Genomic DNA, 12,879 nt, shown 5'->3' on the forward strand with positions numbered 1-12,879 from the left:
TAACACTGGGGGACACAACCCCGAGTCTGGAGCAGCAGTCCAGCTGGAGATTCCCTTTTGGCTGTTTCTTACAGGGGAGGAAGTATAGGTGCAGAGAGCTTTGTGCATCAGAGCTGTGAAAGGCCCAGCCCCAGGGGGATTCTGATGGGTGGCAGCATAGGGTCTACACCGATGAGATGGCAGCAAGAGATGGGGAGGAAGAAATACCACTGATGGCCCTGGCACAGAAGAGCCTTCCAGAAACTACATCCCGAGCAGGCAAGGGTGGTGGGAGGTGGTCCCTGTCTCCCATGTCTGGGCCCTCTTCTGCGAGGCTACACATGGATCCCACATGTCCACACTCACTCCTGGACCCTCTCACCAAGGGTGGGTCTGCATTGAGGAACCTGTGCAGGAGCCAGAGACCCCTCCTCACCTCTCCTGTCCTCCAGGAACTCAGGGAGTTGGATGTCAAGGAAGCACACTCTCCCACCTTGCTTTGCTCACAACCAACAGGCGACATTCTACATCTGGGAGGAAGGCGAATTGAATACAAGCTGACCTAGGTGCTCCATCTGCCCTAAAATACTATTTTCCTGCATCTCTCAGTGCCCACCTGGAAAAGGCCCCCACCCTGCCCTCTGAGAGTCTCAGCTCCAGATCCCCATCCACCCCAGGCCCCACTGACTCAGTTTCCAGCTGCGAGGCCTTTTTCCCACACTGAGGGAGCCTCGCTTCTCCCATCTGCGTCCTGGGTCCATTTGACCTCCCTGCCTCTGGTGGATGGTGTGCTTTGGAATGAGATCCTGGCCGCCACATGCTTTTGAGCTCTTCGGGGGATGCATGGAGTTGGGAACATCATCTAGCGGTTTCCTTGGCTCCAGCTACTTTCCCGAGAACCCCAGTTTTATCGCTGGGAGAGTATTAATCTTTTTTCAGTCATTGGATCAGTGTCCTCCAGAGTCTGAAAAGGAGAAAAAGGCTCTTTGGCCTGAGGCAGACCCTGTCCTCCTGTGAAGAGAGTTTGGGGAGGGGGCAGTTCTCAGCCCCACCCCCACTCCAGAACAAGGGCCAAGCAATTTTGAAACAAATCATCAAAACCTACAGAGCAGGCTGAGGACAGGTAGGCCTGCCTCTTCTCAGACCCTCACTCACATCTCCTGACTCGATTGGTAAAACACTCAAGTTGCTTTTGACTTTTCCAATTTGGGAAACCGTCTGAGCCACTCTGCCCTGATGGGCACCATGGCGCCTGAGAATCTTTCTAGGTTAGGAAAAAAAAAATTTTTTTTTTTTTTTGGTTGTAGTTCAGGAGAGGAAGATAAGTCTCCCCTCACTGTTGCTGAACCCAAGGGAAACCAGCTGGGTGAAAACAAATGCTGATGAAGGAATTCAAATTCTTTTTCGTTTTTTTTTTTTTGTTTTTGTTTTTTTTTTTTTCCAAGAGAGCACCACAGGGAACAAAACTTGCAAAGAATTGACTTACAAACAGGTTGTCGCCTTCCACCCTTCTCCTTCAAAAGGTTTCAGCCACATGCCTGGGAACATTAAACACACGATTGCTCAACATTATTTGTTGACAGCTTCGGAGCCTCATCAAATTGAGTTGTTCACCGAAAGGCAAGGCAGTCAGAAAGCAGGCCATGCTCCCAGCCTGGGGGTGGGTAATCAATCTATCAGCGGGTCTCAAGGGGTCTGTTTGAGTTCCCCAAGGTCCATTTGAGTGGCACCTGGCCTAAGCCCTTCCTCTTGGAGCTGAGTGACCTCAGGATATCAGAACCAAAGATGTTTTGGTGCATCTACAGCTCCCAGGTCTCAAGGACTTGAAAAACTAAAATAGGGTGGGTGGGAAGTGTCTTAAAATTTGTTTTTCTCCTGGAAAAAAAAAAAAAAAGTCAATGGAAGAAAAAAAAAATCCAATGGTAGGGGAAAGGTGAGAGGAAGGGTAAATTATTTGCAATTTCCAAATAGAGTCACTGGCTGAGAGGGAATAGGGCATGTTGGCATTACCTTTCCTGAGAAGGCTGCTTTCACTAGAGCCATTAGGGAAAAAAAAAAAAAAGATAAATATAAGAGAGACGGCAGTTTAATGATCAATTGGACCATTCCTATCCCTTATCAAGCTAACTGGAGTTAAAAATATGTAGTGAGAGTTGTCGAGATGTTATCTTCAAATAATAAACATGCAACACAACCATTCTTCGGTGTTATCTCTTCACCCCTCTGCTTACCTTTAGAATGAGAGGGGAAAGATTTAATCTACAAAAGGGGGTCGGGAAATGAAAAACCCCCCAGTCCCAGAATGCCTGCACCTGTGCGTGCTTGCCTTATGGACAGCAGGGTAAAATCACCTATCATGCAGCCCAGAAAAATTCAAATCATGAGAGCAAGACATGCTTCCTACACACAGGAGAACATTGGGGTTCCCCTGGTCTCTATGGGGTGGTCCCCCACCTTGGGCCACAAAAGCAAATTCATCTCTCTAAAACAAACCCACACCATGGGGCTTAGAGACTGACAGTTTCCTTTGTCCCACCCTCAGCATTTGGTTTCCAAGCAAAGCCATGTTTTAGGACTCTTGAAAAACTATTTTTAAATGGCCATAACCTTCTTAAGAAAGCTCACAGGGATATAAAGAATTAAGTTGTAGCGAGCTGACAAGGAGCCCTGGCATTTTATTTGGCTTCCAGTGCTCTCTCTCCCCAGCATCTTTTGTCTGCCTTGGCTCCTAAGACATAAACAATTGGGCCTTGTAGCCAAGCCCTCTCCAAAGACCAGAAATCAAAGCAGATTAAACAGCCTGCCGCTGGTTCCCGCTCAGCCTGCCCGCCTGCCCCCCCCATCCACCTGCTTCAGGAAACCAGATGGGGTGCCCACTGAGACAACAGGGACAGTGGGCCTTGGGGGAGGGGCGCTGCCATACTCGTGTCCACGTGGGTGCGATATTCCATGGCAGCTCAGCATGGTGCTCAGGGTTCTACTCCATTACCCTCCCTCCCACCTCCCGCAGACGGGGGAGGGGGATCTGGGCTCCTAACGGAATGATGGGGCCCAAATCCACTGAGATGTATGATCCAGATTCCCTGGGGGAGGGGGACGGCTGCCAAGTGAGTTCCTGAAGCCTTTAGAAATCCCAGCCCGACTCTGGCTTTCAGGAATTGCCTGGAAAGTTGTGGGCTTGACTTTTTTCTCCTTTTCTATCCCACACCTACTTGTCTGCTCACAAACAAACTGGCCCATTCTTCAGGGCTGGCCAAAGAACAGTTGGCCAGAGTCCCAGACAACACTTGACCCAGATGATAGGATGACCACTCACACCCAAATGGTGCCTTTCTCTAGAACGCCACAGGGCAGCATCCCCCAGACCAGGGCTGGGACTGGCCTCCCCGCCAGACCCGGAAAGGGATGGTAGGCAGGCAACAGAAAAGAGAGGCACAAAAATCCACAAAGCAAGACCCAGTCTCTGCAGATCTGGGCACCCAGCAGCAAACTGGCCTATCTGAAGAATGTATATTTGACCTTGTTAACACACCTACCTGCCCACTGAATATGGTTCAAAGTGGTCCCCAGGAAACCCTTGGACAAGGTCCCTCAACACTGGGGCTATTAAAAAGGTCAGATGCATACACAGTGGCTAAGACTTTGACTCATGTATGTGATTCCATGCAGACCAAGGCCTGGAAACAAGACCAAGAAAGGCACGAACCCTGGGCACAGAGCATCTGCTTCTATGAGATGTTTCTTTAGGGTCCAGGCATGACAACCCTCTCTGGGAAAAAAGTCAACTCCAATGCAAAGCCCAAGAAGACCAGGTGTGGTCTATCCATACAACGGAATATGATTAAGCCATAAAAAGGAACAAAGCACTGACAAATACCACAACGCAGATGAACTTTGAAGACACGATGTTAAGTGAAAGAAGCCAGACCAAAAGGACATTTTATATGATTCCATTTACATAAAATATCCAGAACAGGCAAATCCATAGAGATAGAAAGCAGACCAGTGACTGCCAGAGGCTGGGGAGGGGGGAATGGGGAGTGACTGCTACTGAGTATGGGGTTTCTTTTTGGGGTGATGAGAATGTCTTAGAATTAGAAGTGATGGCTGCACAACATTGTGAATGTGCTCAATGCCACTGAATTGTGCACTTTGTGTCTGTGGATTATATCTCAGTTTAAAAAAAAGAGAGAGAAGAAATATTTGAAGAACTGTAAGAGAAAAGAAGACGTAGGCCCTTTTTGCCCCAGTTTCCCACTCTCAGACCTGTCTCAAATGCCTGGGGACGCTGGGTCAAGTTCCAGCAAGGAAGAGCCAGTGCTTTTCAGAGGAACCTCATGGAATGGAACAGAGCACAGCAGAGGGCCCATGTCAGGTGTCTGAGCCTTGGCCCCTGCTCCTAGGGCATGGGGCTGGGGGTGGGATGCAGTGTCTGAGAAACCATCAAGGAGAAAAGGGGACCCTCCCCCAGCCACAAGCAGACACTGAGGCAAAACTCAGACAGTCCCTAGGGGACTCACAGACACTGGCTTCCTCGGGGTCCTACATCACATCTGGGGTCCCCACATGGTCAAGACCTGACCTACCTTCCAAGGTCCAGCCTCCCCCGCTCCAAACCACCACCACAACAACCATGAAATCCCCCCACTCCCTCACATCCCTTTATACACGTGGGAAGAAGGAAGAGGCACGGTTCCTGACATCTCACGGTGCTTTCTCAAGAGATACTTCCTCTTCAACAGGGGGTTTCGGCTGTCACCGGCCTGGAGGTGAACAGAAACTCCCGGGGCTCTGGGTGGGGCTCTCGCGGGCACCCCCTGCCCTGCAGAACCAGGACCAAGACCCGGCTTGAGGCAGGGAGCAGGAGGGACAAGGGACCAGGAAGGACTTCGGAATGACCGTCCCGTGCGCCCCAAGCACCAGGCAGAGCTCGGGGGCCGGTGTGGCCACGAGAAGAAAAGGAAGCCGCCTCACCCGCGTTCTGTCCTCGATCTCGTAGATCCGCAGCTGCATGGGCACGTTGAAGCTGTGCAGAATGTTTCCGCCGAACACCAGAGAGTCTACGGGGGTGTAGACTGCATGGATCCAGCCTGGGGTGGGGAGGGCACAGAGAGGGTCAGCCATTGGCCCTTCGGGGCCCCTCACTACGCCCACATGCAGGAGGGCGCAGGAGGCCCAGGTGAGCACCCAGGGCCAGAGGGAGGATGCTTGGGCCGCCTGATGCCAAGGGCTGAGCTCCTGGCGGGCCTAGAGGACCCAGACCCGCAGCCCCACCGACTGCTGCTGGCAGTGACCCCTGGCTAGCTCAAGTCGGTCCTGGGCAGCTGCAGACCAACCCCCTTGTCCTGAAGACCTTGGTGATGACGCGTTACAATGGACCTGGCTGCAGCAGCCAGCAGAGAGGCAGGCCAGGGAGCTGAAAACCCCTCACTCAGGCTACTCATATGTCCTTAAGCCTTTTCCTCATCAGGAGGTGTCAAGGATTGCTCGGGGCCACAACTAAGGGTCGTGACATCCCGCCAGAACCTAGATGCCTCCTCTGCCCGAAGCCACCCCCTGCCATCAAAATCCTCCAAGGCCCATTTCCAGGTGGTCTCCTCAGCCACACGACACCTGCATCCCCATATCAGTTCTGCTTCTGCTCTGCCCTATAACTGCTGACAAGTCTCTCTCCTGCCGACTGCAGCTTATTAACACCTTGGGGCATGGCTTTTTCATCTCCCTGAGCTCCTGGCCCAAAGGCTGGCACTGCAATCATGAGAAGGATAATTGAGGACTACCTTTGTGCCAGGCACTGGCCTGAGGGCTTTACAGGGCTCCTCTCATTGAATCCTCACAAGACCCCTACAAGGTACATGTGATATTCACCCCCAAATTACGGACGAGAAGACTGAGGCACAGAAAAGTGAAGTCACTTATAAGGATTGGAACCCAGGGAGTTGGCCTCCGCTTGGTCCATGAAGGCTAGAGACAAAGCAAGCCGCCTAATTCCTTCAATGATGGACTGAACGTGTGTCCAGTGCTCAACAGTCCTCCATGCGGCTCCTGGCTACCATACTGGACAGTGCAGAGCGAGGGGAGGGGTGGCATTATAACCCACTCCCATTTACAGATGCTGAAACCGAGGCTCCGAGAAGGAAGTCACTTGCTGAATGACGTCACAGCAGGTGAGTGACAGCGGCTCCATTTTTAACCGCCATGCTGCACTGCCGCTGCATCAGAGGCTTATTAGCACAGGCCTGGGAGTCCCGGGAGACAGGCCTGCAAACATGGAGGGGAGGCAAAAAGGGAACCAAGAAAGACAGAGGTGAAGACAAGGACAGACAGAGGCCAAGGGACTCACGGTGAAAGACAGAGGGTCAGCAGAGGGGAAAGGGGACAGACAGGGGCAACCTGAGATCCCAAGCCTTCTCCACAACCCTGAGCCTAATTCATTCGCTCGGAGGCTAAGTATAGAGGCCTCCCCGCCCACGCCGAGCAGGAGCAGTTCCAGCCTCTTTCCTCGGTGAGCCGAACACGCCAGCCCTGAGTCACGGGCAGCCACGGGTGGCCACGGCTGCCGGGAGCCGGGCTGCCACCTGGGAAGAGAGCTCGGAGGCTGCGAGGCCACTGCTGGCATCTGTGTCAACACTCTGGGCGGCGGGCCCGCCCCTGCTGGGGACCATAGGTGGGACAGAGCTGGTGGTGCTCAGGGGAGGGCAGGGGAAACCCGCCAGCCAGGAGCACAGGAGCAAAGGCTTTATGTAACCCGCTTCTGCAGTTACCCGCCCACAGCTCTGCCCGCCGCTCTGCCCGCCAGGTGTGCCCTTGCCCGCCAGGTGTGCCCTTGCGGAGCTACCTGGGATCCTTCCCCACCACCTCCCTGCCCCCCGCCCCGCCCCGCGCAGCAGTGAGGCTGCGTCTCTAAAGTCCCGGTTTCCCGGTTTCCCGGTTTCCGGGACTTCCCTGGCGATCCGGTGGTTAAGACTCCGCGCCTCCACTGCAGGCGGCACAAGTTCTATCCCTGGTCCGGGAACCAAAATCCTGCAGGCCCCGCGGCGGGGCCAAAAAAAACCAAAAAAAACAAGTCCCGGTTTCCACATCTGCTTCAGCCTCTTCGCCTCAGCTGTGTACCAGCTGATATCCTCAACTGTACATTTTTTTTTTGTTTCTACCAAGCGGAGCCACACTGTCTATTACTATTGTTGTTACCACCACCAGCATTATTTAAGCAACATTTCCTAAGACTGGGACCTAGGACGGCCGGGTTCAAGCACATGCTCGTGGTGGGGTGAAGCCTGAATGGGACAAGGATTCCTGGGTCCCTTTCCTATGCTCCTCGCATGCCCACCTAATGCCTATGAAAGCCCACGTCCAGGGGCCCGTGTTGGAGACTGTCCCCAGTGCTGACTCACCACGTGGCCCGGGGCACCTGACTGTCCCCTCTCCCGGCCTCCACGTGCCCGTGTGAAATGAAGAAGACCACTGCTTCCCTTGTAAGAACTCAAACCGTGTAAGCAACTGCCGCTGATATTCGTGGTAGCCCCGTCCATCACGAGGGCTTTGGAAAGAACGGCACCCTCGTGAATCTGCATTCATCAGCCCCGGACTCTCCCTTCTGGAAACGCAGACTCACTTGACTTACACCTATTCCCCTGATGTGAGAGGTGCTGTTGCGAGGAGAGGGGCAGGGAGTCTGTACTGACATTCCAGGGGTTCTAGAAGCTTCTCTCCACTCTCCTCTCCAGGCCGGTGCCTCGCAGGTAGGTCAGGCAGCCTGGCCTGGATTAGAGTAGCTGCCCAGCCCCTGCCCCCAGCCCTCCTCACATCTGCTCCATTACTTAAACGCTTGCTTCTAGGACTTCCCTAGTGGTGCAGTGGTTAAGACCCGGCGCTTCCACCGCAGGGGGTACTGGTTCCTTTCCTGGTCGGGGAACTAAGATCCCACATGCCGTGCAGCGCGGCCAAAAAATTTTAAAAATTAAAAAAAAAAAAAAAAGATTAAAAACAAATTTTTTTTAAATAAACATTTGCCTCCAGAAGAACCAGGGAGTGGAAATAACAGCGTTCAGAAGCCCCATCTGAACCCACCCTCCCAATACTCGTTCATTGCATCCCAGGAAGCACGAGAGAGCAATTGTTCCCAGACTGGTGACTGCACCGGGGAGGCTGGCATCTGCCTCCTGCTTCCAGGCCAGAGTCCCCAACAACACGAAGGCGATTAACAGAGGCTATCAGGCCAAGCGACAAGGGACAGATCCAGTCATGGAAGGAAAGCAGGCAACCCACAAAACCAACTGACGGGTATTCTCTGGGACGGGAAGGGCCGAGAAGGCCGCGGGGGCACATGGTGTCTGACCCACAGCCCAAACGCTCAGGGTTCGGAATGAAAAGGCCCCTGACCCACATTTGTGTGGCTGCTGCAGGGATAAACCCAAAGGTCCCAGAACTCAGGGGTGCCTCACAGAGGCCCACGGCCTGCTTCCTTCAGGAGCACCCATGAACTCCCTGTGCTGGCCACTGGGGGCTGGGCACTGTGGCTGCCAGGATGAAGCCAGGAGGGCCTCTCCTCTCTGGGACCTCAGAGCTGGTACCAGGGGCCCAAACTGCCAGGCCACGGGCTGCATCAGACCCAGGGGCGTGTATAGTTTGACCCACCTGTGTTATCAAAATGGGGAAATTTCAGGCTTCCCTGGTGGCGCAGTCGTTAAGAATCCGCCTGCCAATGCAGGGGACACGGGTTCGAGCCTTGGTCCGGGAAGATCCCACATGCCGCGGAGCAGCTAAGCCCATGCGCCACAACTACTGAGCCTGCGCACCTATAGCCCGTGCTCCGCAACAAGAGAAGCCACAGCAGTGAGAAGCCCGCCCACCGCAACTAAGAGTAGCCCCCGCTCGCTTCAACTAGAGAAAGCCTGCACACAGCAACAAAGACCCAATGCGGCCAAAAACAAAAAATTAAATTAACTAAAAAAAAAAAAAATGGGGAAATTTCACAAGGCTATCTGAACTCCTTTCCTCTCCAGAAAAATGAGAAGATGGGCCCACCAGGCTGGAGCTGAGCAGCAATTCCCCAGTTTCCCAGAGCCCCTCCACCCCAGCCTGCTTCACTGCCAGCCTTTCTCTGCTCTGTACCCATTTTACAGATAGATTATCTCAGGTCCAAGCCATGTTATACCATTAAATAGCTAGGAGTTACTGTTTCTCAGACTTGCCCAAGTCTAAGGAATACCTGGGGCTACTGTGAATTTTACTACAAGGCAAGGATGGGAAATACTTTCAGGCCAGCCCAAGCCACGGACCCCAGGGTCCTTCCCAAGCCCCTGTACTGGGCTCCACCTGCTGCTACCTGGCTGGACATACACTCACAATGGAGTGTACATCTCACGTCCTCCCCAGCACGTTCTGCACTGCCAAGTGGACCCTTAAGAAAGTTTATTAAATGAGCACATAATTCTCCCAAAGTCACACAGCCGAGAAGGGGGACCAGATCCCAAGCCTGCTGATTCCCAGGCTGACAGGGAACCAGGTGGGTTCTCAAACTAGACACACCTGGGTTCTCATCCTGCCCTGTCACTTATTAACTGTGTGACCTTGGACAAGTTTGTTCACCTCTCTGGGCCTCAGGAAACTTCACTTTTAAAAAGGGGGTGGGAGTGGGGGTAGGGGGATGTTTCCTTACATTCTTACGGAGAAGTGATGTACATAAAATGATTGTTGCTCAGTAATGCAAGTTATTACTATTAACTACAGTTCACCTGGGCAGGTGAAGCCAGAGGGGGAACTGGCCATAGGTCAGGTCAAGGGAAGGAAAAAGATGTCACCAGTTCCACTGCTGAGTTCCAACTCCAGCTTTCCTTACTCCTAATGATCAGGCTGAATCTTGGTGACTCCCGGGCCACTCCCAACTCTGACTCTGACTCTGTGTGCCCTGGCGAGGCTACTGTATTCCCACCTCCTCCACCTTCGAGAGCTGGCCAGCTCAACGGGACAAATCCAAGCCCCTTTCTCCAGGTCATCTTACTCCTCAGTCACCTTCAACAGTCTTCCTCTTCCAGGCAGCTTTCCTGGACTAACCAGGAATGAGGCCTGAAGAACCACCACCTCTGAAGCATAGCTAGCACCCAACCCCTTCACCCTCAGACAAAAGAAGAAAAAGATAAACCAAGTCTCACAAAGATACTGTGACATTTAAAATCTTCCTAACCCAATGGCATCCATGAGCTTTCACAGAGCTGATGGTGAGGCTTGAGGCCAGCGTGAGGTAGGGCACATCTAAGGTCACACTGTGGAGGTGAAAACCCAGGTCAGAGGTGGGAAATGCCAGAATTAGATTCTCCACTTTCCACACCCAAAAGCTCACGTGCAGTGGTGGGATTCCCCAAGGCTCTCTCCCCAAAGCCACATCCCAGCTACCAAAATCTCAGATGTGCGTCTGGTTCAGAGGGTGTGAAGACCCAAGATGCTCAGCTAGTTCAGTGACTCCAAAACTCTGGTCCTTTAGTCTTCACTGGTTGACAACAAAATAAGAAAAATGAAGATGGTATAGATTCTCATAAACTCAAACCCATCAAATTTCAAGTAGTAACTGTCCTTTATTTTGGAATTATGTACTCCCACCTTTTTTAGTGTCAGAATAGTCCTCCTTTCATGAAGCATCAGCAAAAGTAGCTGACAGGTTGTTTTTTTAAATTAATGCCCATATTTAGCAAAACTACAAGATAATAACGTTGATATCAGTTCCCAACTTTTTTTTTTTAACTTCATGAAATCAATGTCTGGGAATCACATGTACACCCTGCCCTTGAGAAGGTGACAAATTCCAACTGTCCCGTTTTTGCTTCCCAAAACCCAGGAAAAAATTCCTAGTGTCTCACTCAAGACTGTTAGGGTCAAAAGTCTTTGCTGAGTTCTAAATAGACTCCTACCAGCGGCAGTTCAAATCACGTCCCCTCTTCCTACCTTCAACACACAGTCACACCCCTGCTGGGGCTTAGATGCTGCTTCTTGAGACCTTTTCCAACTTGCTTAAGGCACCAAAATTAACACCCTTCCCATCCCAGATCGGGGGAAAGCAATGGGCCACCTCCCAGTTCTGAAAAAGGCCCTGCGAGAGAAAAACGCCTGTCCTCCCAGGGAGGCTAAGGAGGCCTGCACTCAGGGGACAGAGTTGGGAGGGATCTTGAGGATCCCAGAGTTCAGCCTCACCCTGCCCCCACTGTAGAGATGGGACAGTTGAGGCACAGAGATGGGTAGAGATCAGCCCAAAGTCACAAAGACAGCAGCAAGGCCAAGAGCACGCCAGCCTCCCTTTGACTCTACCAGGGCCAATCTTCCAACACCTACAGAGTGGCCTTGGACACGCTGCAGGATACCACCTCCTTCCAGGGTGTGCTCCATAAATGCTGCCCACCAACTGCAATTCCCTCCTGTCCCAAGCAGCAGTCCCTCCCCTCCCGGAGTCAAGCAGCTCCAAGGATGGACCTGAGGCCCTGACAATAAAGTCACCCCCACTAAACCCCGCCACCTCCAAATCCCAAACTTCCCTAATAGTGAAATCTCTGCCCAACTTTCTAGAAGAGCCCGCGTGTGCAGGTCCCATCCCCATGGTGGGAACTGCCACCACAACCGCTCCCCCTTCAGTTGACACTGACTTGATGTCCAGACCCAAGGCCAACTCCAGTCCAACTCTCAGAAACTTAAGTGTGACCAGCGACCAGCCTCTCCATCCAATGGATCTTAGTGGCCTCAAAGGAGGCCTTGGACCCTAAGATCCAAGCTTCCTCTCAGTGGCAATCTCCCTGCAGGCTCCTTGGCATATGGCCTCTACTTGTGTACCTCCAGTGACGGGGAGCTCAGTGCCTAGCAGAGCAACTCATTCCAATACCACTTAGCTATACCTCGTCTTCCAAGATATGATCCTTCAACTGGCTGATGGCCGTTACCATACACCTTCACTTCCTGGGTAAAACAACCCAATTCCTCCTTCAAATTCATCTCACCTGATGTGGTATCCAGACTCTTCTCTCTCTCGAGGTTGACTTACCCACGAGGGTAAGTAATTACAACCCACGAGGAACACAATCTCCTACATGTGGCCCAACCCTCTCACTCTATACAGTGGGACTGTCACCTCCCTCATGCTGGGTAAAACACTTCCACTAAAATGTAGCCTAAGATTCCCAGGTCATCTGCCACATCCACTAGTGACTCAGCCTGTAACTGGCCAAAAGCCCTCAGCCCATCTCCCAGGAGCTGTAGGCAAATAGGTCTCGGTTCACTCAGTCCTCACTACCACCCTGGGAAGTCTTCCATTTTACAGATGAGAACATTGAGGCACTGAGATTAAGTCATTTCCAGGAAGTCACGCTTGTAAGCCGCAGAGCAGGAATTTGAATTAGGGCGGGGTTTTCTGGCCCCAGGGCCCATGCTCTTAATTATTGCCCTCTTCTATAGTTGTAGTTAATTTTTTTTTTTTTTGGAAAGGGGAGAGTCCAAGTACAGAAACTGACCTTGATCCCAATTACATTTCATCTTGTTCTGCAGGAAGGAAGCTGCCACTCTGGGCGCATTCCCCTCTACCCTCTTCCCCTGGGCCAACTCTCCCTTCTCCCCTCCCCAGCCATCAGGATAAAGTTGCCCCTCCCCTCCCCACGGGACCATCCTCAGAAATCTCAGCAGGACATCTTGGAGGAAGGCATTCAAACTTCCCCTGAGGGAGGGCCCTCAGGAGGCTTTCTCCCCAAGAGAGAATTCTAGCCCACAGGCAGGAAAAAACAGGTAAGATGTGAGAGGCTACTTTTCCCTGCAGCCTGAGGCCTGCTTCTCTCCTTCTCTCAGGGACTGCCAAGGGCAAGGAGGCCCAGAGAAACCCCATCACTTGGCCTAAACACCGGGCTGAGGCCACCGGGCCAACAGGAG

General features: G+C 52.5%; 1 protein-coding gene across 11 annotated transcripts in view; it reads right to left on the reverse strand.

Moving 5' to 3' along the window:
* The window catches only part of KDM2B (lysine demethylase 2B), a 123,944-nt gene that overhangs the window by 70,766 nt on the left and 40,299 nt on the right, over positions 1 to 12,879 (reverse strand). For 10 of the 11 annotated variants that reach the window (XM_082355831.1, XM_082355835.1, XM_082355825.1 and 7 more), the window contains one exon: positions 4,954 to 5,069. In XM_082355831.1, the coding sequence (XP_082211957.1) occupies positions 4,954 to 5,069 (116 nt within the window). Of the gene's footprint in view, positions 1 to 415; positions 510 to 667; positions 2,726 to 4,953; positions 5,070 to 12,879 lie in introns of those variants that run through there. The other variant, XM_082355827.1, reaches the window with a different exon arrangement.

This window comes from Balaenoptera borealis (assembly GCF_965194805.1).
Source record: "Balaenoptera borealis genome assembly, chromosome: 14".
Taxonomy (NCBI): domain Eukaryota; kingdom Metazoa; phylum Chordata; class Mammalia; order Artiodactyla; family Balaenopteridae; genus Balaenoptera; species Balaenoptera borealis.